Raw genomic sequence first — 24,100 nt, 5'->3', positions numbered from 1 at the left:
TGCTCTGGCTTACAATCTGGTATAAATTTTCTATTTGTTTTGTGTATAAATGGGTTATTCTAATAAAACAACAGTGTATACAGAGCTATGTAAATAAAAAAGTAGACCTTCAGCATTTCACAGTCTGTCAGAAGTATTTCATTTGACTTTTTTAAAGAAATATTAAAGCCTTAATTTTTTTCTTCAAGCTCTTTTTGCTATAGAAACAACAGATTTGTGTTGACCCAACTTCTCTTGCCCATCCATTTCTCTCTTCTTCCCCTCAAACATTTAAGTACATACACATACACTCATTTGCACTCAGACATGTCCTTCTTGCAACACAAGACATAGCTTGACAAGCATGCTGTGATTTGGAACAGTCTGAATATTCAGCACAGCAAAGGTTAACCTGGTTCTTTAATAGTGTGCTTTAATCAACAATCCCATCAAAATAGTTTTACCAGCTATAAACACATTCTGAGAGTCAAGACAGGCTAATAAATGAATGGACTAAATGTATAATTATAAAATCTAACATCCTAAATGTAGCATTGTACACTGATTCTGACTACTAGGTACTATATATTGCAACAAGATCATATATTCTTAATTACTTTATAGGATTGTGTAGCTTTCAACTGAAAAATTCAGAAATATCTATAAATAAAGAGATAGCATTATAATATACAGTGTATATTCTTTTTATGTCTTATTTGGGGGATTTATTTGTAAGTTCATTTAGTAATATCAGCTAAATTGAGAAGGGAAGTTAAGCCCAAATACGGGCGAAGGCAAGAGTGGCTAGGTTGACAGGGTGAAGTTCCTACCTGTTAGAGGGGTACAGGACACTCCAGCATCTTCTTCATGGTCACAGTTATGCTCTCCCCAGGAACTCTTTGGACACTGCTCAATAGAAAGCTCATTCCCAGTGCAGCGTACTTCATCCAACATTACTGGGCCAGACCCTTCCCCAAAATACGCCTGTTTCCACGCTTTGGCAATGCCACTGAACAAACATAAGAACATAAGTCAGATTGAAGGTTAGTCTGACCTGTTTCTTCTTTTGCCTCTGGCAAAGGTAAACTTATGATTAATTTATAATTTTCCGTATCAATTCACTCCACTGTATCTATCTTGGTCCATAAAGTACCAAACTAAGAATGAAAGAGCTACAAGCTAGAGTCTGGGGCCCTGATGACTGTGGAACCACCGTACCAACCTTGAATTAACTATCTCCGGTCTCCAGAGAGAGAAATAGACTCTTGTCTTTGTTGTTGTTGTTCAGCCACGCGGTCACATCTGACCCTTTGCAACCCCATGGACTGCAGCACACCAGGCCTTCTTGTCCCTCACCATCTCCCAAAGTGTGCCCAAGTTCATGTCCATTGCATCAATGATGCTGGACAGCCATCTCATCCTCTGATGACCTCTTCTCCTTCTGCCCTCAATCTTTACCAGCATCAGGGATTTTTCCAGTGAGTCAGCTGTTCACATCAGATGACCAAAAGACTGGAGTTTCAGCTGCAGCATCAGTCCTGCCAACAAATATTCAGTGTCGATTTCCCTTAAGATTGACTGGTTTGATCTCCTTGCTGTCCAAGTGACTTTTAGGAGTCTTCTCCAGCACCACAGTTTGAAGGCATCAATTCTTCGGTGCTCCGCCTTCTTTACAGTCCAGTTCTCACAACCGGACATGACCACTGGCAAGACCATATCCTTGACGATACGGACCTTTGTCGGCAGAGTAATGTCTCTGCTTTTTAACACATGGTCTAGGTTTGTCACAGCTTCCCTGCCAAGAAGCAAATATCTACTGATTTCATGGCTGCAGTCACCGTCCACAGTGATTTTGGAGCCCATGAAGAAGAGATCTGCCACTGCTTCCACCTTTTCCCCCTCTCTTTGCCATGAAGGAATGGGGCTGGATGCCATCATCTTAGCTTTTTTAATATTTAGTTTTAAGCCAGCTCTTTCACTCTCCTCCTTTGCCCTCATCAAGAGGCTCTTTAATTCCTCTTTGCTTTCTGCCATTAGAGTGGTATTATCAGCATATCTGAGGTTGTTGATGTTTCTCCTGACTGTTTTGATTCCAGCTTGTAACTCATCCAGCCTGGCATTTCTCATGTCTTGTTTAAGCCATGGTTATTTTCAGTTCTCTGTTACTCATGGTCAAACATCTCTTCACTCAAATTTATTTGACTAAATTTACTTCTCTCACAATTCAAAGTGACACCATATTCTCTAGAACCCCAGATTTCAGTGAAGAAGATCATGATTGCCTGTCAAAATGATAAATGACTTCAGAAATTGTATCTTCAGCCTTTTTCAGCCATTTAATTCTTAGACTAGAGAATTTATATTTTTAGTTTGCTTTTCAACGATACTGCATCTATTCCCCATTATTTAAGTTGCCTTTTTCTCCTTACATTATAACTATCTTGAGAATTTAAAACCAAAACAGGAATGCAATTTTGATATATGTAATTCAAATTTTACTATCCAGAAATAAGGTTTTATCAGAACAAAGCCACACTCATTCCCAAATTATTGTCTGTGGCTGCTTTTGCACTACACAAAAGCTCAGTGGAGTAATTGGAAAGTCTAAAATATTCACTATCTGTCCCTTTACGGAAAATGTTTGCTGACCCTTGCTCTAGAGGAAAGAGATTAATGAAAGCAAATATGGAAACTGATTTAGAGAACACTGAAAGCTGGAGAGTAGAAGCAGAAGAGACAGGATGACTAATGCAGGCCATGGGGAAGCCAGATAGGAGCAGAGTTTTAGAGAAAGGCAGATTGACCGTCTCTTGGGTCTCTGCCCGGTGACAATTGCTAGAAAAGAAAAAGACCTGTCAAAGAAAATTTCAGTGAGTATAATTCCTTGAGGCAAGACTAGGTGCTAAAATAAAACCAGGGACCAATATGAGAGAAAATAAAATTTGATCCCAAACTCAGAAACAAAAAATAAACTCCAGATGGTTTCAAAATTTAAATAGAAAGAAGGAAAGAAAGGGAGGAAGGAGGGAAAGAGGAAGACAAGATGACTAAAAAGTTAATACAATGCAATGAAATAATAATAACATAGTTCTTATAACCTTGGTAATAAGGGAATTTCCTGAGCAAGATGAAAAACCAAGAAATCAGAAAACAAAGACTAAAAAAAGTTAAACTTATAAATTTGAACTATGTAATAAATAAACCAAACACATAAATTTGAACTATTGTATGGCAAAATACACCACAACCAGATCAAAAGGCAAAGAAGGTGAAAGATATATTTGTAAAATATAACAGCAATCAAATAAAAAAAAATTCCTAGAAGTAAATAATCATAATTTATTATTATCATAATAAAAGAAAAAACGACCAACATCAAAAATAGGGTAATGGAGACAAACAAGCTATTTACAGAAGAAGAAATACCCATGGCCACTGAGCATATTGTAAGATGCTCAACTTACAGTGATCAAATTAAAACAGTTAGAATGCATTTTTACATATCCTTAAAATCCTTTGCACTAAAAATCTAGGCTAAAAGATTAAAAACTAAAGGCTTTCTATTCCCAAGAAAAAAATAACAAACCTAAAATACTCATTACTTGGGAGTGACTTGAGACAGGCTGGACAGAGTAACTGAAATACATTGCATTTCAAATATGTCAAAGATGTGGTAGAGGTTCTAGGAAAAAGCAAAAGCCCTGATTAACAGCCTCTAAACTGTGTTCCTTCCTTAAGGGAGAACACTAGATGGGAGATCAGAAGCCCCGGATAGTGACTCTGGGGAAAATCACCTATGTTATAATGCAGCCTTAAAACATCATTTGGGTGTTTTATTTTCTTCCTTATGCATCTCCATATTTTCCATTGTTTACAACCATTATTTTAATGATCACAAAAATGTTTAATTAAAATAAACTAATCAGAAAAATTAATGCAATAAATTCAAGAACCAAACAAAACAAAAAAAACACGAAGAAATCATGATGTAAAACAAACTAGGTTTCCCAGCTAATTTTGGAGTTCATTAAAAATTAAGATGATATTTATAAATTCACACAGTCCTTCAGCCTATTTCCTGGTGTCCTGGACTGTATTAGCTTTCAGGGGAATACCAAAGAAATGGATGACTCTGCCGTTTAAGACATTGTCTAATACCAGGGAAAGCAACATGAGACTCATGGTTTGTTAAAGGCTAATAAGTACTATGTAAATTTGATAAAGTTGTGTGTTCTCTTCCCTTCCATTATGAAAAGTATGTCCACATCAGCCCTGGCAGTTCATTTGTAGTAACAGTCCCAGTTTTACTACTTTCTCACCATCTGACCACAGAATAAATTTGTGGAATAGGGGTTTTCTGATATAATGCATCGATTTATTAGGTTATTTTATGCAAAGCTGTTTGACCTACACAGCAGCAATCCCCAATAGACACCGAACTGATCCTATGTCTGATCCGTATCCAAAACATTCCTAAACCTATTTAGCTAATCTGATTGTATTCATATAAAATTTGTCTGTTTTTCATAGAAAAAGAGCAAATAAAAAATACCACCTGACTAACTCAATCCCTGGATTTAGCTACTACTTTGACTAGACACAGAATGGAGTTAGGCAATTCTATTGTGTAAAAAGAATTACTTGCTAGGTTATAAAAGATTGGTTCTTTGACAGCAAATATCATTTTGTGACACATAACATTTGGATGAAAAACTCATTTTTACTGGTCAATAGTCCATATTTCTTTCTGGAAAACAATCCCCTCTATCTCCAATAATGATATTTTGAAGTATACTGAATGATTACTGTATCCCAGACACTGGTCTAACAGCTTCAAATGTATTAACTTTTTCAATCCTCCCTACAACCCCATGATGTTATTACCCACTGTTTACAGATGAGGAAACTGAGTTGCAGAAGTTAAACAATTTGCCCAGCATTAGATAGTAAAATTTGTCTGGCTTTAGAGCAGACTCTGAAACACTTTACTTTCTTTCAGTCTCTTGGGGCATTTTCAGTGATGTGTCTGTGGCACATTAATATATAGTCTGTCTAAAACATGCTCATCATCAATTTCCTCCTACAATAAACTTTTCTCCCTTGACTTCCCTATTTCTTTCAGCTTGTATTCATATTTATTCTTATTAATACCTGCCTATTTTGCAAACAGTGTAACATGAAATGAAAAATCCTACCTTGGGAGCCACAAATCTCAAGATTCCAGTCTTCATTCACAGTATAATTTGGGGACTTTGAGTAATCTCAGAGAGCCTAACTTTCTCATCTGTTAAATAAGGCCTCCTTTCTGCTCAATAATTGGACATACTAATAATGTTTATAAAGTATTTTAAAAATTAATAAACAATAAAATAAGAGAACAAATAAATATTTAAAAAGAGCATGAGAAGAATTTTTATTTTGACCACGGAATAATATGGTTCTTTCTTTAAGATAATTTTATAGCCAAAAAAAAAACCTAAGAAGAAAAAAGCGCTCAAAAATTTAAAATTCTTATGTAAATTATGGCATATCCACAAAATAAAATATGATGTCACAGTTCCATGAGCAGCTATGCTTTTAAGAGTTCTGAAAGACATAGGAAATGCTTTAATGTTAAGTGCACAAAAGGAACTCCAATTAAAATGTCTCTATCTGAAACTTCACTGCATATGTATGCATTCTCAAGTTCAATTTTCTAACACTTGGCTTCTTCCTTTCCTAATCCTCATGTTTCTCTGAGTTCTGGATTAATCAAATTTAAATATCTTAAGTACAGTTATTCCTTTTGTGTTTTAGGACGCTTGCCAGCTACCAAAATCTACAGCCACCATTAAAAGATGAGGGTCAACAAAGACAGCATCTCACAAAGAAATTGTAACCAGCACTCCAGGGAGGCATGATATAGTTTCCCTTTGGGAATTCAACAAAGCAAGTACCACTGAGATGAAACATGCAACATTAAAAATTATTGCATCTGAAAGTACTGTGCCTTTAAGTGAGCAAAACAAATTCTAGGGGAAGAGCACTTGCAGAATACTGCTGTACTGCAAGGTTATGAGAGAAGTAGAAAATCAAAGTAAAGAAAAACAAAGCAAAAGAACAGCATCAGCTCAGATCCTAGGGTACTTAATAATAAAAAGAAAATCTCCACCAAGCTAGATTGTTGGTTATTACACAGGCTTGTGGAAGATCTTTGCTGTCTTGAATATTTGAAGATATTTTTCCTTTTCATCACTTCTCCAAACACAAATCTCCTCATACAAAAGATGGCAGCGAGCAAATGCTTGAGAAAGATGTAAACACTTTACTCAACCCATACATATGTTCAACATTAATACAGTCTTCCTTGTGATTCTATCTCTACATTCTTTCCATGCAGTAGACTATTGTTTGTCAACACAGTCTTTGTTTGAGAACTGTTTATGTAAGTGAAAAAAAAAAAAAAATCTTGGCTCTCAAGAAAGAACTCTACATTACAACATGGATTTTTAGACTCACTTTTAAAACTATGAAAGTGAAAGTGTTAGTTGCTCAGTGGTATTCAACTCTTTGAGACCCCACAGACTATAGCCCGCCAGGCTCCACTGTCTATGGAATTCTCCAGGCAAGAATACTGGAGTGGGTTATCATTTCCTCCTCCAGGGGATCTTCCCAACCCAGGGATCGAACCCAGGTCTCTTGAGTATCCTGCATTAGCAAGTGGGTTCTTTACCAGTAGCGCCACCTGGGAAGCAAATACTTGAGTGATGTTTATCTAATCAAACTTTTGGATCTAGCCTCCCATTTCAGAAGTTACAAGAACCAGAATGAGACAAATTCAGAAGGGAGGATATTCTACAAACCAACTGGTGTGGTCTTTGGTCTCTGCAACAAGTCAGTGTTAGGAAAAACAAGAAACTGTTCTGGATTAAAAGACTTTGGGGGTATAACGTCCAGATGCACCACAAGGCCCTGGGCTAAATTCTGCTACAGAGAAACCATCCGTCAAGGACATGGTGGGAACACCTGTGGAAATCTGAATATTACAGGATATTAAACAATGTAAGAATGATTACCACTGACATTAGTTGTGATGATAATTTGGCTATGTAGGACAATGTTCTTATTTTTAAAAGGTGAAGTATACACTGAAGTATTTAGAGGTAAAATGTTGAAACACCTTTATTTTGTTTTAAAATACTTTAATATTAACCTACAGTTTTGAAAAAGTGGGAGGGGAGGGGTCAGTTGCAAAAACAATTGCAAAAAAATTACGGTTCAAGGTTCAAAAATCATGCTCCAGTGTCAAAGACTATGCTTAACTGGACAAAGTGAAACAAGAACTGAGAAGACTTAATTTTGAGAGGTCTCCACATCAACCCACCCCTACCTGCCACAACATGCTAAATAATTTTTTTCCAATTTAAAGTAAAATATCAACTTCAGAAGATCTGCCAGTATAATTTCAGAGAAACTTTTAGGCCTGCTATACCAATGTTCAAAATCACTAAAGACAAGGATCAGAGGATACACAATTATACCATACTATTCCAAAGTAACCATAACTAAAGCAACATATAATATTGGTTTTCTGTCTTTATTCCACAAGCTTCATTGCCATATCCTGCATAGGAATTATTTCCTTTGAACATTAATAAACATTCTTTGTTCTAAGCACATACCTAACAAATAAGGAGCAAAGGGCAAAAGTTTAGACGATATTTGGGGGAAAGAAGTTGAACTTCAGTTAAAGCCTCACAACTAGTTTCATCATATGACTTTGGTAAGTTACTGCAGTTGACCGTGCTAGTTACTACCTGGGAGTCCTATAAAGGCTCCCGATAAAAAGTGGTAAAAGGCTTAAGGTTCTTAAGGATACAAAATCAGTTGAATTCAGATACAAACAGGTTAGATCTATAGGTACATAGACATTCTCTTCAAGGAGACTACCGCCAAATACAATGATCAAAAAGGTGGCTTTTTCTACTTGTTCAAAGAAATGTGCAATTTAAACACACCTATCTTTGGGTATGGAAGTAATAAACTTAGAAATGTAAGCAAAACAAAAGAAGAAGAACCAACCTCAGACCCAGCTGCCTGCAGACCACTTCTGCATCTGCATCATCCCACTGGTCGTCACAGACTGTCCCCCACTGACCGGCATGGTAGACCTCCACTCGGCCCTCACGCACACTGCTCCCCCCAGCAAGGCGCAGGATGGGGAACGCAGGGCCTGCGATATGAAATTAACAACAAATTAAACCTACACATTCATACTGAGCTATAGAAGATCAGGTATATTCTATTTCTTTGCCATTCTCAATCATAAAGTTATATTTAATAAGCCACTTCAGCAATATGGACATACCCACGCATGTCTAATATATTTTATGATAATCTCAACTGATTAAAATCCTCCAACTTGAATTACATTCATACAAATAGCTGTCAAGAGGAAGCAGTCTAAATTCACTTTTTCCCGAGGACCTCAGAAACCAGAAAAGACACACTCAAAACTGCAGTTATTGGAAATCCATTTGATTTTTGTGGTATTGTGGGGGATAGCATTGATTTTTTATTTACAGTAACTTGAGAATTACCAACATGTAATTATTAAGAATGGCACTTATATCTATGACATACTTGCTTTCAGCATAGAAATATTTCTACATTTGTAGAGATCAAGTCAAAGTTAACATTATCACATTATAAGAAGCTGGTGGACATCACAGCCAGTACCTTCAAAAAACAATATTGAAGATTCATTTGTGTATGAATCAGTTCATCATTTGTGTATGAATCAATTCATTCTCTGTGAAGAATACCAGAGGCTTCCCCATGCAAATTCCTTATTATAGTCTACAATGCCCTTATCTAGCTTCATCAGTTTTTTAATTTTTCTCTCTTTTTCTTAGTCTAGAATTGAGGACACAGGGAACGCCTTTCCCTTTCACTCAAGTACTTCAGATACCCAGCTATGTAGAAGGCATGTAATAAATATTTGTTGACTGACTGGATTGGCAAACGATGACTAAAAGCCTAGAAAGAATATCCCAAACAACGAAAAATAACTATTGATATCCACTCCTTCAATTCTGTTTCTTAAACAGCTGTTAGGCAGAGAGGCACTGCACAAATGCTACCCTTAAGAAGTATATTGCCTCGGGATATGGACAACATGAGTACAGATGGGAGACCATTGAGAAGGCCCTGCAGGGGTTCAGATGCAAAAGGTGCTCGCCCACCCCCGGAGGAAATTAGGGAATCTCTTCTAAAGGAGCTGTAGCTGAGAGGGCCAAGATGATGGATGGGACTTCATAAGTTCTACATGGGGGATGTGCACTTCAGACAAAATGAACCGAATGAACACAAGCATAGAAACACAAAGCTGTGTGTGTTTGGGAAACAGAACGGCCCTCTAATTTTTCTGGAATAAAGAATGTGAGATGGTCAAAGGTTCAGAACAGGCTGGGTCCCTATTAGGAAATTTAGTGTTATCTTTTGCCAAATACTCATCATTTATCCACATGAAATATGCTTCTAATTCCTCCACAGTATAAGCAGCTATCAATAAATGGTACTTGGACATTCATATTTATATTCAAATATCACACCAGAGAAGGGATTTAGATTAGCAAACATGTACATATACTCATACTCTGATATTTGTAACACAGTTTTCTTACATAAGTCAACTAGCACTTGTAATTTGGAAAAGGATAAAGGTAGGTTTAATAAACATAACTGTTCTCAACAGTATATAGCAGCTTCTTATAATTAATGACTGCTGAATTATGACAAGAAACCTAAATTTACATGTTACTATGTTTTTCTTTTAAGAAGCTTGGAAAATATAGAAACAAACCAATAGAAACAGCATAAATTTCTTAAACTATTATATCCTTCTCTGCTTCTCCTCTCCCCACCTCCATCGTAAGCTTGGAGAAAACAGAAAAAAAAAAAAAAATTTAAAAGGAAATTTAAAATTATCTACAACCTAGAAACATTATGGCATAATTACCTTACATTTTTTTAAACGTTGTGCTTTATTTTTAAATGTAGTTTTTACACTGGTTGTATAAGTATTTGTGAAAATATAGAGAAGCTCAAAGACAAAATTTAGTCACCATCTCACATCTTCCCAATAAATACACGCACAAAAAAAAAATCACTTGAAAGAAATTTCAGTGAAGTAGTTGACTCGTATTTAACTTATGGATAAATAAAACTCCCAGACATTTTCATTTATACTGATATTTCCTATGTCCAATACAAAGATACGATCTTCTACTTTGTAAGTGTTGGAAAAGTACTAAATGCCAAGATGCTAAATGTAAATTCCAAACTAAAAGAAAGTATTAATGTTAAAGGTCTGCTGCTGTGCCTTAAGATAGACTCAGTGTTTGCTGATTTGAGCTATTTGTTTTCATATTCTCATTTAATTTACCATAAAAGCATATTTTTTCATTCTCACTTCTAATTTATCTCAACCTTCGATATGTTATATATGCTTACATCAACCTTAAATTTATCTTTGCAGCCAGAGCATAAACAAGTGGATAGATTATAGAGAATGGAGAGCTTTTTTAAAAAAAGAGTAGACAGAGAGCCTGAAAAAAATATACTGACTTCCCATTGTTGTTAGAATTAAATGCAGGCTTTTAGAGTACTACAAACTGTATGTGTGTATAACTGAGTCATTTTGCTGTACACCAGAGACTGGCACAACACCGTAAATCAAATTAAAAATAAAATAAAGTACTATGAAACCCTGAAAAAAAAAAAGGATTGTTTTCAAAAATTTACTTACTTCACTACTTGAAAAATGTTAACATACTTTATCAGTTCAGTTGAACACAGAATACAAGCAATGTCTACAAAAAGCAGTGCACTGTTGAGCCCGATGCACAGCATCCCTGATGTAGCAATGTGTAAACATGTGTTTGCCACAAGTAGGATTACCAAGAGGTGGAGAGGCAAAGGAAGAAAAGGAAAAACTTACAAGACATAAAGACTTAGAATGCACCTTGCATCCACAAAAGGACTGTAGCTCTCCAAGCACACACTTGTGTGATATCTTGCACCATTTCCATTGGTTCTTCCAGTCAGTTCACAGGAATGACCCTAGCTTGGATCTTCCTATGTTTTGCAGAGGGAGTGTGTCAATTCCTTCCCTGATACTTGTACTCAATCAGAAACCATTGCCCTCGGCTGTCTGCTGGCATTCTAAGACCTGGGACATCTGATCACGCTACTATCGCCAAGAAAATCCAAAAAGGTGTGATAGCCACAGGTTGTGGTCACACGTTAAAACAATCACGGACCCCAGAAAACCCACCCACAATTGTGAAACTAAAAGCCTAGAAAGAATATCCCAAACAAGGAAAAATAACTAGCAAAGGGAGCTTCTCCCGCTGCTTCCGTTCACATGATCATACACACATCTGTATACCAAAACCACATACTAATCACCAACGCTGCAGATGGTGACTGCAGTCATAAAATTAAAAGATGCTTCCTCCTTGGAAGGAAAGTTATGACCAACCCAGGCAGCATATTAAAAAATAGCGACATTACTTTGCCAACAAAGGTCCATCTCGTCAAGGCTAAGGTTTATCCAGTAGTCATGTATGGATATGAGAGTTGGACTATAAAGAAAGCTGAGCGCCGAAGAATTGATGCTTTTGAACTGTGGTGTTGGAGAAGACTCTTGAGAGTCCCTTGGGCTGCAAGGAGATCCAACCAGTCCTTCCTAAAGGAGATCAGCCCTGGGTGTTCATTGGAAGGACTGATGTTGAAGCTGAAGGTCCAATCCTTTGGCCACCTGATGAGAAGAGCTGACTCATTTGAAAAGACCCTGATGCTGGGAAAGACTGAAGGCAGGACGAGAAGGGGACAACAGAGGATGAGATGGTTGGATGGCATCACTGAGTCAGTGGAGATGAGTTTGAGTAAACTCCGGGAGTTGGTGATGGACAGGGAAACCTGGCATGCTGCGGTCCATTGGATCGCGAACAGTCAGACACGACTGAGCGACTGAACTGAACTGAATGCCTAGGACATCATGCATAGGAGCCCTTATCCAAGGTAGCGATTTGTTTTATGGAATGTGCTATCTTCAAAGAATAACGCTAATAACTATGATTCTATTCTATTTTATAAAGTGAAAACATTTTATTATAGTTTCTGTATTTTATATTTGGTTTCAAGATGACTTTTAACTTGATTCCATCACAATTTTTCATTACCCAAATAAGTGTTTCATATACAGTATATAATAATCCTATAAACAAATTATATTAAAACAGAAAATATGTGAAGTGAGGTCAGGGCTTCTCAGGCGGTCCAGTGGTTAAGAGTTTGCCTTGCAATGCAGGGGACACCAGTTCAAACCCTGGTCTAGGAAGATCCCACATGCTAGGGGGCAGTTAGGTGCAAGCATCACATCTACTAAAGCCTGCATGATCTAGAGCCTGTGCTCCACAGCAAGAAAAGCCACCTCAATCAATGAGAAGCCCGTGCACTGCAACTAGAGAGTAGCCCCCACTTACTGCAACTAGAGAGAGCCCGTGCACAGCAGTCAAGACTCGGTGCAATCAAAAAATTTTTTAATTAAAAAAAAAAAACAACTGAGTTCAAATGGAAATCCGACTGTTACATGAATTCCTTTGAAGACTAATTAGATTGTTGATAGACTATGATGATTCAGACTCAGGTCTGTATTTCAACGCTTAGGAAAACATTCAACTAAGACATGTTTTTCATCTGGAATGCTGAAAACAGAATAAAAGTAAAGCGAGGGAATAAAAATTTTTTTTTTTCACCATGGGAAAAGCTACACAGGTCAGCAGCTGCCATCTTCTCAGAACATGCCCTGCCCTGCCAGATGTCTTTTTCACAAAGCAGTATATTTTCTTCATCTCCTCTGCAACGGACATTGCTCCAATAAACGGGAATAAGGCCCAGTTCAGAAAACGGGGTTTGTTTTGCGACTCCTTTTCCTCTGGAAGTACAATGCTCAAGGTTAGGTTTATCAAATGTAGGCTAACTTTTATCAAAGCACAAGGGTTTTAAAAAAATTGAAAAAGTCAAAAAAGGTGGATGTGGAAGAAAAAGACAAACATAATGGATTATGTAAATTTCAAGGAAATCAAAATATTAGATCAGAACAGGGTGATTATCTATGGCAATCTTTCTAATTAACCTTGAATAATGCTAGGCATGTGCCTTTATCTACAGCTGATTTTAGAAGAAAATGGGCAAATACTACAGACATAAAACAGGAGTCTGGATGGTTATATGGAAGAAGTGTGTCTGTCATGTGATCTAGTGGGACTTGGATTCTAGTCTGCACTCAGCTGCAAATTACTCTAACACGTCTCTAAGTCCTTCCTTCTGATACATGAAAGAAGTCTGGATGCTTGAAGATTCTTTCCTATTCCAATATTTTAGGCTGTCATTTTCAAAACAATTATTATTGCCACATCTAAGCAAGGTAATATCAAGAGAGGCAATCCATTCCCATTTTTAAAAAATTTATATATATATAATAGTATTTGCTAATGAACTTTTGAAATCAATTGAGAAAACTCATCTAGTCTACATACTTTTAACCTCTAATATGTACAAAGCTTAAATTAAATTTTTAAAAGATTAAATGCTTATCTGAATAACATGATGATCTCTAGAACTGTCTCCATGCTACAGCTTCCATTAACCCAACAATAAATATTTGGGGTGTATCTAAAATATGAATCTGTCTTGACAGCAATAAAGCCAGGTTGCTCTGCTCTTATTTGAAATTCTTTTTTATTAATGGACTACTAAGAGATGACAGAAGGAATCAGATCAGCTTATCTGAAGTTTATGTTTGCATAAAGATAGTTTACATTCTTTTATCAATCAAGGGAGGGAAGTCGCTCAGTCGTGTCCGACTCTTTGCGACCCCGTGGACTCTAGCCTACCAGGCTCCTTCGTCCATGGGATTCTCCAGGCAAGAATACTGGAGTGGTTTGCCATTTCCTTCTCCAGGGGATCTTCCCGACCCAGGGATCGAACCCAGGTCTCCCGCATTGGAGGCAGACGCTTTAACCTCTGAGCCACCAGGGAAGTCCCTTATCAATCAAGAGGATCTCTGTAATTCACATCTCCGCTACAGAGCTTGTTTTGTTTTAAAATTTTTTAGAAAATTTTATTGGCATATAGTTGATTTACAGTGTTGTATCTGCTGTACAAAAAAGTGAATCAGTTATGCATATACACATATCCATTCTTTCTGCTGTACAAAAAAGTGAATCAGCTATGCATATACATATATCCATTCTTTTTTAGATTATTTTCCCATATAGGTCATCACAGAGCACTGAGTAGAGTTCCCTGTGCTATAAAATAGGTACTTATTAATTATTTATTTTATATATAGTAGTGTGTATATATCAATCCCAATCTCCCAATTTATCCCTCCCTACTGTCCCCCCTTAGTAATCATAAGATTGTTTTCTACATCTGTAATTCTATTTCTATTTTGTAAATAAGTTCATTTGTACCATTTTTGTTTTCTTATGTCAGTCTCATAGAAAATTTCATTCTTCCCTGCTTTTCAGGGATAATAAAAGCACAGGTAGAAAGGTCCATGAAGGAAGACACTGACATCAACCTACAAATTGTTACACCTTCAGGCTGTCAAAGAAAAAGCATCAAGCCAACATTCTTTGTGACTTGCCCAACCAGCCAAGGACTGTTTGCCAAACAAACCACTGGGGATAAAATCAGTAATTAACATGCTAACACCATAACTCTTTGTAGGCTCTCTCCTCTTGCTTTTATCCTGATTTATTTCAACCCTCATTGTAAAAAATTAGTGAGTTGTAGCTGAACTTAACTAATCGTTTAGTTAACTAACTTAACTAATCGTTGTTTAGTTGCTAAGTTGTGTCTGACTCTTTGCAATCCCATTTACTGTAGCCCGCCAGGTTCCTCTGTCCATGGGATTTCCCAGCAAGACAACCGGAGCAGGTTGCCACTTCCTTCTCTAGGGGCTCTTCCTGACCTAGAGATAGAACTTGCATCTCTTGCACTGGCAGGTGGATTCTTTACCGATAAGCCACCAAGGAAGCCTAATTAAGTATTGTTGTTGTTGTTCAGTCGCTCAGTCGTGTCCAATTCTTTGAGACCTTAAGGACTGCAGCACACCAGGCTTCCCTTTCCTTCACCATCTCCAGTAGCTTGCTCAAATTCATGTCCATTGAGTCGGTGATGCCATCCAACCATCTCATTATCCCCTTCTCCTTCTGCCTTCCATCTTTCCCAGAATCAGGGTCTTTTCCAATCAGTCAGCTCTTCACATCAGGTAGCCAAAGTACTGGAGCTTCAGCTTCAGCATCAGTCCTTCCAATGAATATTCAGGGTTGATTTCCTTTAGGATTGCCTGGTTTGATCTCCTTGAGTATAAGGGACTCTCAAGAGTATTCTCCAACACCACAGTTGGAAAGCATCAATTAAGTATTACATTAACCCTATTTGCTACTCTAATAGAATCAAAAGTCTGAATAAAACTTAAGCCTGCAAGGTTCGCCTGTACTAAATACTAATTTCCCACCTTCCGAGTGAGAAGACAGGAAACGGGCAAATTAAAATTCTTACTGATTTGACTGCACTTGACTAACCTTTTCATTTGTGTCATCACATTAGATATTACCACTCATTGATTATTAATCTAAAATATTTGCAAATAGAAAGCTTTTCTTTCAGGCCTTTTAACCTTTATTTTTTTCATAACAAGATATTTTCCAAGCTTTTTAAAGATCCTTGGTCATAAAGGTCAAGAAAAATATAGGGCATGTATACTTGGAAAAAATAAATGATACAGAAAAGCAGAACAATAACAACAACAAAAAAAACCCATTAATTCCAAAATGGAAACTTCTGCTCCTGGGAAACCCCTTGAGACAAAGCATAAAGGTACTGGGCATGGTGGGAGTCAGTGTACACCAGTCCATTTTAAGGAGAGTGCCTAGGGTCAGGCTGAAAGCATGAGGAGAAGAGGGTGAGAGAGGATGAGATGGTTGGATGGCATCACTGACTCAATGGACATGAGTTTGAGTAACTCCGGGATTTGGGGATGGATAGGGAGGCCTAGTGTGCTGCAGTCCATGGAGTAGCAAAGAGTCGGACACGACTGAGTGACTGAACTGAACGGAACTGAGGGTGGTAGGAACGGCCAGCAACTTCTCAGGATGACAGGTGCTGCTGGGCTGAGGGAAATTGCCATCTCTTACAGAATCTCCTCAGTGCAGAAACCTATGTCCCAGGATATCACACCTTACTCAGCATGGGATGAAACTACAAATGAACTTCACCTCCTACACACACACATACAACAGGGGAATCTGTGGCTGGCTCAAGGTAAAAGCGAATGACAGCAACCACAGGCTGTAGAGGCTACTGGGAAAATAAAACTCTTAGGACCCAATTCTTTGTTTCCTGGCACTGAAGAATCCATCTGTTAGATCAAAGACCAAAAGATGCTTTTATTTTTGGACCATTTAGCTTCTGCCCATTTCCTAGTCAATTCAGTTCAGTTCAGTTGCTCAGTTCTGTCAAACTCTTTGCGAACCCACGAACCACAGCACGCCAGGCCTCCCTGTGCATCGCCAACTCCCAGAGTTTACTCAAACTCATGTCCATTGAGTCGGTGATGCCATCCAACCAACCTTCTCATCCTCTGTTGTCCCCTTCTCCTCCTGCCTTCAATCTTTCCCAGCATCAGAGTCTTTTCAAATGAGTCAGTTCTTCACATCAGGTGGCCAAAGTACTGGAGTTTCAGCTTCAGCATCAGTCCTTCCAATGAATATTCAGGACTGATTTTCTTTAGGTAGGACTGGTTGGATCTCCTTGCAGTCCAAGGGACTCCCAAGAGTCTTCTCCAACACCATAGTTCAAAAGCATCAATTCTTTGGCATTCAGCTTTCTTTAGAATCCAACTCTACATCCATACATGACTACTGGAAAAACCACAGCTTTGATGAGACAGACCTTTGTTGGCAAAGTAATGTCTCTGCTTTTTAACATGCTGTCTATATTGGTCATAAGTTTTCTTCCAAAGAGGAAGCATCTTTTAATTTCATGGCTGCAGTCGCCATCTGCAGTGATTTTGGAGACCGAAAAAATGAAGTCAGCCACTGTTTCCACTGTTTCCCCATCTATTTGCCATGAAGTGATGGGACCAGATGCCATGATCTTAGTTTTCTGAATGTTGAGTTTTAAAACAGCTTTTTCGCTTTCCTCTTTCACTTTCATTAAGAGGCTCTTTAGTTCTTCACTTTCTGCCATAAGGGTCGTGTCATCTGCGTATCTGAGGTTACTGATATTTCTCCCGGCAATCTTGATTCCAGCTTGTGCGTGATCCAGCCTAGCATTTCTCATGATGTACTCTGCATATAAGCAGAGGTGACAATATACAGCCTTGATGTACGCCTTTCCATATTTGGAACCAGTCTGTTGTTCCAGGTCCAGTTCTAACTGTTGCTTCCTGATCTGCATACAGGTTTCTCAAGAGGCAGGTCAGGTGGTCTGGTATTTCCATCTCTTTCAGAGTTTTCCACAGTTGATTGTGATCCTCACAGTCAATGGCTTTGGCATAATCAATAAAGCAGATGTTTTTCCGGAACTCTCTTGCTTTTTCGATGATCCAATGGATGTTGGCAATTTGATCTCTGGTTCTGCTGCCTTTGTTAAATCCAGCCTGAACATCTGGAAGTTCACGGTTGAAGCGCGGCTTGGAGAATTTTGAGCATTACTTTACTAGCATGGGAGATGAGTGCAACTGTGCGGTACTTTGAGCATTCGTTGGCATTGCCTTTCTTTGGGAGTGGAATAAAAACTAACCTTTTCCAGTCTTGTGGCCACTGCTGAGATTTTCAAATTTGCTGGCATATTGAATGCAGCAATTTCACAGCATCATCTTTCAGGATTTGAAATAGCTCAACTGGAATTCCATCACCTCCACTAACTTTGTTCGTAGTGATGCTTCCTAAGGCCCACTTGACTTTGCATTCCAGGATGTCTGGCTCTAGGTGAGTGATCACACCATCGTGATTATCTGGGTCATGAAGATCTTTTTTGTATAGTTCTTCAGTGTATTCTTGCCATGTCTTCTTAACATCTTCTGCTTCTGTTAGATCCATACCATTTATGTCCTTTATTGAGCCCATCTTTGCATGAAATGTTCCCTTGGTATCTCTAATTTTTTTGAAGAGATCTCTAGGCTTTCCCATTCTATTGTTCTCCTTATTTCTTTGCACTGTTCACTGAGAAAGGCTTTCTTGTCGCTCTTGCTATTCTTTGAAACTCTGCATTCAAATGGGTATATCTTTCCTTTTCTCCTTTGCCTTTTGCTTCTCTTCTATTCACAGCTACTTGTAAGGCCTCCTCAGATAACCATTTTGCCTTTTTACATTTCTTTTCCTTGTGGATGGTCTTGATCACTGCCTCCTGTACAATGTCACGAACCTCCATCCACAGTTCTTCAGGCACTCTGTCTACAGATCTAATCCCTTCAATCTATTTCTCACTTCCAGTGTATAATCGTACAGGATTTGATTTAGGTCATACCTGAATGGTCTAGTGGTTTTCCCTACTTTCTTCAATTTAAGTCTGACTCTGAATAAGGAGTTCATGGTCTGAGCCATAGTCAGCTGCCGGTTTTGTTTTTGCTGACTGTATAGAGCTTCTCCATCTTTGGCTGCAGAGAATATAATCAATCTGATTTCAGTGTTGACCATCTGGTGATGTCCATGTGTAGTCTTCTCTCATGTTGTTGGAAGAGGGTGTTTGCTATGACCAGTGCATTCTCTTGGCACAAGTCTATTAGCCTTTGGCCTGCTTCATTCTGTACTCCAAGGTCAAATTTGCCTGTTACTCCAGGTATTTCTCGACTCCCTACTTTTGCATTCCAGTCCCCTATAATGAAAAGGACATCTTCTTTGGGTGTTAGGTCTAAAAGGTCTTGTAGGGCTTCACAGAATCATTCAACTTCAGCTTCTTCAGCATTACTGGTCAGGGCATAGACTTGGATTACTGTGATATTGAATGGTTTGCCTTGGAAATGAACAGAGATCATTCTGTCGTTTTTGAGATTGCATCCAAGTACTGCATTTTGGACTCTTTTGTTGACTATGAGGGCTACTCCGTTTCTTCTAAGGGATTCTTGTCCACAGTAGTAGATATAATGGTCATCTGAGTTAAATTCACCCATTCCAGTCCATTTTAGTTCGCTGATTCCTAGAATGTCGACGTTCACTCTTGCCATCTCCTGTTTGAACACTTAAAATTTGCCTTGATTCATGGACCTAACATTCCAGGTTCCTTTGCAATATTGCTCTTTACAGCATCAGACTTTACTTCCATCACCAGTCACATCCACAACTGGGTGGTGTTGTTGCTTTGGCTCCATCTCTTCATTCTCTCTGGAGTTATTTCCCCACTGATCTCCAGTAGTATATTGAGCACCTGGGGAGTTCATCTTTCAGTGTCATATTTTTGGCCTTTTCATATTGTTCATGGGGTTCTCAAGGCAAAAATACTGAAGTGGTTTGCCACTCCCTTCTCCAGTGGACCACGTTTTGTCAGAACTCTCCACCATGACCTATCTGTCTTGAGTGGCCCTACACGGCATGACTCATAGTTTCAATGAATTAGACAAGACTGTGGTCCATGTGATCAGATTGGTTAGTTTTCTGTGATTGTGGTTTTCAGTCTGTCTGCCCTCTGATGGAGAAGGACAAGAGGTTATGGAAGCTTCCTGATGGGAGAGACTGACTGAGGGGGAAACTGGGTCTTGTTCTGCTGGGCGGGGCCATGCTCAGTAAATCTTTAATCCAATTTTCTGTTGATGGGCGGGGCTGTGTTCCCTCCTTGCTGTTTACCTGAGGCCAAACTATCGTGGAGGTAATGAAGATAATGGTGACCTTCAAAAGGTCCCATGCATGCACTGCTACACTCAGTGCCCCCAGCCCTGCAGCAGGCCACCACCGACCCATGCCTCCGCTGGAGACTCCTGGACACTCCCCGGCAAGTCTGGGTCAGTCTCTTGTGAGGTCACTGCTCCTTTCTCCTGGGTCCTGGTGCACACAAGGTTCTGTTTGTGCCCTCCCAGAGTCTATTTCCCAGTCCTGTGTAAGTTCTGGCAGCTCTATGGTGGGGTTAATGCCGACCTCCTCCAAAAGGGCTTATGCCATAGCCAGGTCTGCTACACCCAGAGCCCCTGCCCCAGCGGCAGGCCACTGCTGACCCTCACCTCCACAAGTGAGGCTCAAACATAGTTCTGCCTCAGTCTCTGTGGGGTCCCTGGGTCCTGGTGTGCACTTGGTTTGTTTGAGCCCTCTGAGCGTCTCTGGCAGGCATTTCCTAGTCAGCAGGGGTAGTAACAAGTGAAATGCATTTGTATGTAAAGGAACTCACTCCTTCCATTGGGGACCCTTTCTTTAAAAGTCTCCTGAGAGAAGTGAGTGAGGAACGTGAGAGAAGGAGAAGGAGGAGGTAACCTCTCCAAGGTAACAGCGGGGGGCCAGCACTCCCTTCAGGTATCAGCAGACAGATTCGGTCAAGGATGAACAAACTCACCCCAGCTGCAGCTGGTGACAAACAGCTGAAGCATCAGCGTCGTCCCAGTGGCTGCTACAAACGACGCCCCAGGCTCCATTCTCATACACTCCTACTGTGCCTTCAAAGGCGCTTTTGCCACCACGAAGCCGGACTGACCCTAAATGGAAAAGAATCCCCAGATCCTTGAATAGAACATAACCGTTTGAACACACTGAACATACTGAACGAGTCCTCGGGTAACATGCTGAGAGAGCCAGGCTTTCACTGTTCACAGCAAGTCCTTCTTTCTTTAAATGAGGATTTAGCAGGCTCTTTTTTTTAAATTAACATCCTGATGTCAATGCTAAGGATACTTTCTTTCTTTATCCAGGCAAACAGAAGTCCAAAGGGAAAAAGTGGAAGACTGTGACTAATGGCAGATATTGCATCCCACATGTTTGATTACATCACATAGGAAGTTCTTATCACTTATGTATCACTTTCCATCTTCACGAGACATCACAGATTTTAAAAAAAGAAAAACAGAAACAAATACAATGCTGTTTATAAGTTACCTGTTATTGGCTGTTGTATCTTCCTTCTATCTGTTCTTCCACTAAAGAAGAATAAAATGTTTTTCCCCTTTTAGCCTCTCCAGTAGTTGTGAGAAGTCTAAAGACAATGTCTAAAATTTCAGAAAGGTGTTAAGTGTCAGAAATACTGTCTAATGTTAGTCTTAGGGAAACTGCCCCTAGGGAGACTGGTGTGGTGTAACTGAATGGCCCTTGAACTTCACTTCTCTTTACATATCATCCCCACTGAGCTGCTCCACAGTCCATAATTTGAGTCATTCTTCTCAGTCTTAAAAGAGTCAAAATTTAAATTAGAGCATCCCTGGGAAGATACTATTTTAAGTCTTACCCCTTAACTGTGGATCAAAGTGGTTACTAGGCTTACTGTGGTGATTATTTCATAACATATGCAAATTGCAATCACTATGCAGTACATCTGAAACCAACATAATAGCGTATATCAAATATATTTCAAGTTTTTTTTAAGTGTGCATCAAAGGACTACATTTCTCTTCTCACTGGCATTTATTCTTAGAGTCGGTCCTGAGGCTGCAGTTGAGACATGTGCAGAGGTAGAATCAAACTCAGACAACTTAAAAATTTCATAAAAGTCTGTGAAAAGTCACTTAAGATGACCTTTGTTTCATAGGTAAAAGAAGTTAAGAAATTAAATTTTATTAAAAATTTCTGGCACATTTTACATATTTCAAAGTAATCTATGGCTTTATAATTATTTTTCAAAAATAATAGATTCTAAATCATCCATTCATTTCATTTGCATTAGCCTAGTCATCTATCACTATTATTTTCCACCCAATCATCCTTTAAAAATATAACTATTTAAGAAACACATATCCTATCTCTCATGATAAATACAAAGTGTCATTTAATTTAAACAAGAGGCAAGAACAAATGGAGACAAAGTTGCACTGCCAAATCCTGATTACTCAGGAGAGAACGTGAGCGTGCATCATTCATATGGCAGATAATCTAAAACTGATTCATATATATTCTAACTTTCTTTAATTCAGACCAAGCAAGAGGAAGCCCTGTCTAGCTCAGTGAAAATGTTAGGGGGAAACACCAACTGAAACCGCTCACCCTGGCCAGGCACCACAGTAACCATCTCATGATTTATTTTATGACAGGAGGTCCTGGTAAAGAACATGAAACTAACAAGCCACCACCAACCAGAAGAATTTGGGAAAGCTCCAAAGGAGACACCAATCCCTATGTCCTACCAACTTCCCAGAATCCTCCTCGCTGGAATCCATCTTGACTGAGCAATGCCTGGACCAACAGGAAGGACCTGAGTCAGAATGACTGGCCAGAGACAACCCGGAAACTAATCTCATCACCATAGGTCCCAAGACTGTGAGCCATGGGGCAGAGCAGTTCTCCTGGGTTTCCTTACAGTACTGCTCTCCACCCAGGCGCCCCTTTACCAATAAAATCTCTTGCTTTGTCAGCACATGTGCCTCCTCAGATAATTCCTTTCTCACTGTCAGACAAGAGCCTACTCTTGGGCCTTAGAAGAGGTCCCCCTTTCTACAACAAAAAGTGTGAGCTGTAGAATATTTTTAAAGAAATATGTCCAAAGAGTTTAACTGAACTTTAATGATTTCTTATAATCACAAAATGTCTTCTATAGAGACCCACATAATACTAATATCATGCACAGTAAAAATGTCTTTTGATTTTTTTCAAATCAAAGAATTCATTTGTTCACCTCAAACACATGTTATTTGAAATGATGTTTAATCCGAAAGTGAAAGTCACTCAGTCGTGTCCAACTCTTTGTGGCCCCATGACTATACAGTCCATGGAATTATCCAGGCCAGAATACTGGAGTGGGTAGCCGTCTCCTTCTCCAGGGGGATCATCTCAACCCAGGGAGCGAACTCAGGTCTCCCACATTGCAGGCGGATTCTTTACCAGCTGAGCCACCAGAGAAACCGTTTAATCTATTATCTGTTTATTAATTCACCACCACCACAAATACCACCGCCATCAAATTCTTCATGTCAAAGGGTTGGACAGAAGTTCTAGTAATGAAAACAAACTGGAACTCTACTCATGCATGTTAAATAATCACAATAAAATGTAAAATATTGCCCAAATCACTAAAAAGCTTTCAAAGAAGAAATGATGCAGGCATATTATCTAAATGATTAAGGCACCTATCTACAAATGAGGAGGAGAAAACTCTGCATAATGTGTAACTGTTACCATAACATCATTATAACAAAAATGATAGCACTGGGAATAATTTCCAGGTCAATTATCAGTTCTACCATCATTTCTCACATGCACCAAACATGCTGTGAAAACCTGGATTTGTTTATCTGTATTTGTTATATGGCAAGAAATGTGGAGTGCTCATCCAATTTTCCTTTAACAAATGGATACAAATATTTGCAATTCTGGAAAGGCAGTTTGCATGTCAATGACTAGCGAATTCTCTGGAAGAATCCATTCTCAACACCAACATCCCCAAAACACACACCTGCCTAGCAGTGCCCCTCCACATAGTTTATCCTTTCCTTACGCCATAAAAATTTCCAAAATATCTGAGTAATCATCTACCTTGAACTCAGTGAGTATTTCTTACTGGTATGTAATTCTATGAGGTTTACACTTCTAATAATTTTTTGAAAGAACTTTTAAAAAAAAATATCAGCACGATAATATGCCTAAGATAAGAAAAGCATGAACACACAATTCATACTACATACATTTGAGACAGGAGGTAGTTTTTGTTTGGTTTTGGTTTTACTTCGTTCTTGCTTCACTTAGCTCTCTTAGAATGCTTAAGACGGTAGAACTGTAATTGGTTTCCCTTAATTTATGGATGAGGAAGCTATGGAGCCAACCAACTGAGCAGTTGCAGAGCCATGACAAACTGCCTCCCAGATTCCCTCCCTTGCTACCAGTCCCTTGCCTCCAAACCTGAGCAAAGACTTGGGATGCAATAAGCACTTTTCAAT

General features: G+C 38.8%; 2 protein-coding genes and 1 long non-coding RNA gene across 2 annotated transcripts in view; 1 reads left to right on the top strand and 2 right to left on the bottom strand.

Annotated features, from left to right (window-relative positions):
* Positions 1 to 24,100, bottom strand: part of LOC145505566 (liprin-alpha-1-like) — a 488,322-nt gene that overhangs the window by 257,884 nt on the left and 206,338 nt on the right.
* Positions 1 to 24,100, bottom strand: part of LOC145504852 (neurotrypsin-like) — a 41,835-nt gene that overhangs the window by 5,139 nt on the left and 12,596 nt on the right. Inside the window, 4 exon segments of the mRNA XM_081486179.1 lie at positions 810 to 988; positions 8,041 to 8,191; positions 12,783 to 12,961; positions 20,581 to 20,719. Coding sequence (XP_081342305.1) covers positions 810 to 988; positions 8,041 to 8,191; positions 12,783 to 12,961; positions 20,581 to 20,719 — 648 coding nt within the window.
* On the top strand, positions 9,062 to 22,584 carry LOC145505667 (uncharacterized). Its single transcript, XR_014053193.1, has 2 exons — positions 9,062 to 9,191; positions 22,262 to 22,584. It is a non-coding gene; the product is annotated as an uncharacterized LOC145505667 (long non-coding RNA).

The sequence above is a fragment of the Giraffa tippelskirchi genome, chromosome 1 (genome assembly GCF_054371585.1).
Source record: "Giraffa tippelskirchi isolate mGirTip1 chromosome 1, T2T-mGirTip1v1.2.pri, whole genome shotgun sequence".
Lineage (NCBI taxonomy): Eukaryota > Metazoa > Chordata > Mammalia > Artiodactyla > Giraffidae > Giraffa > Giraffa tippelskirchi.
Note: the sequence above shows the minus strand (reverse complement) of the source record. Positions and strands in the feature narration are given on the sequence as shown.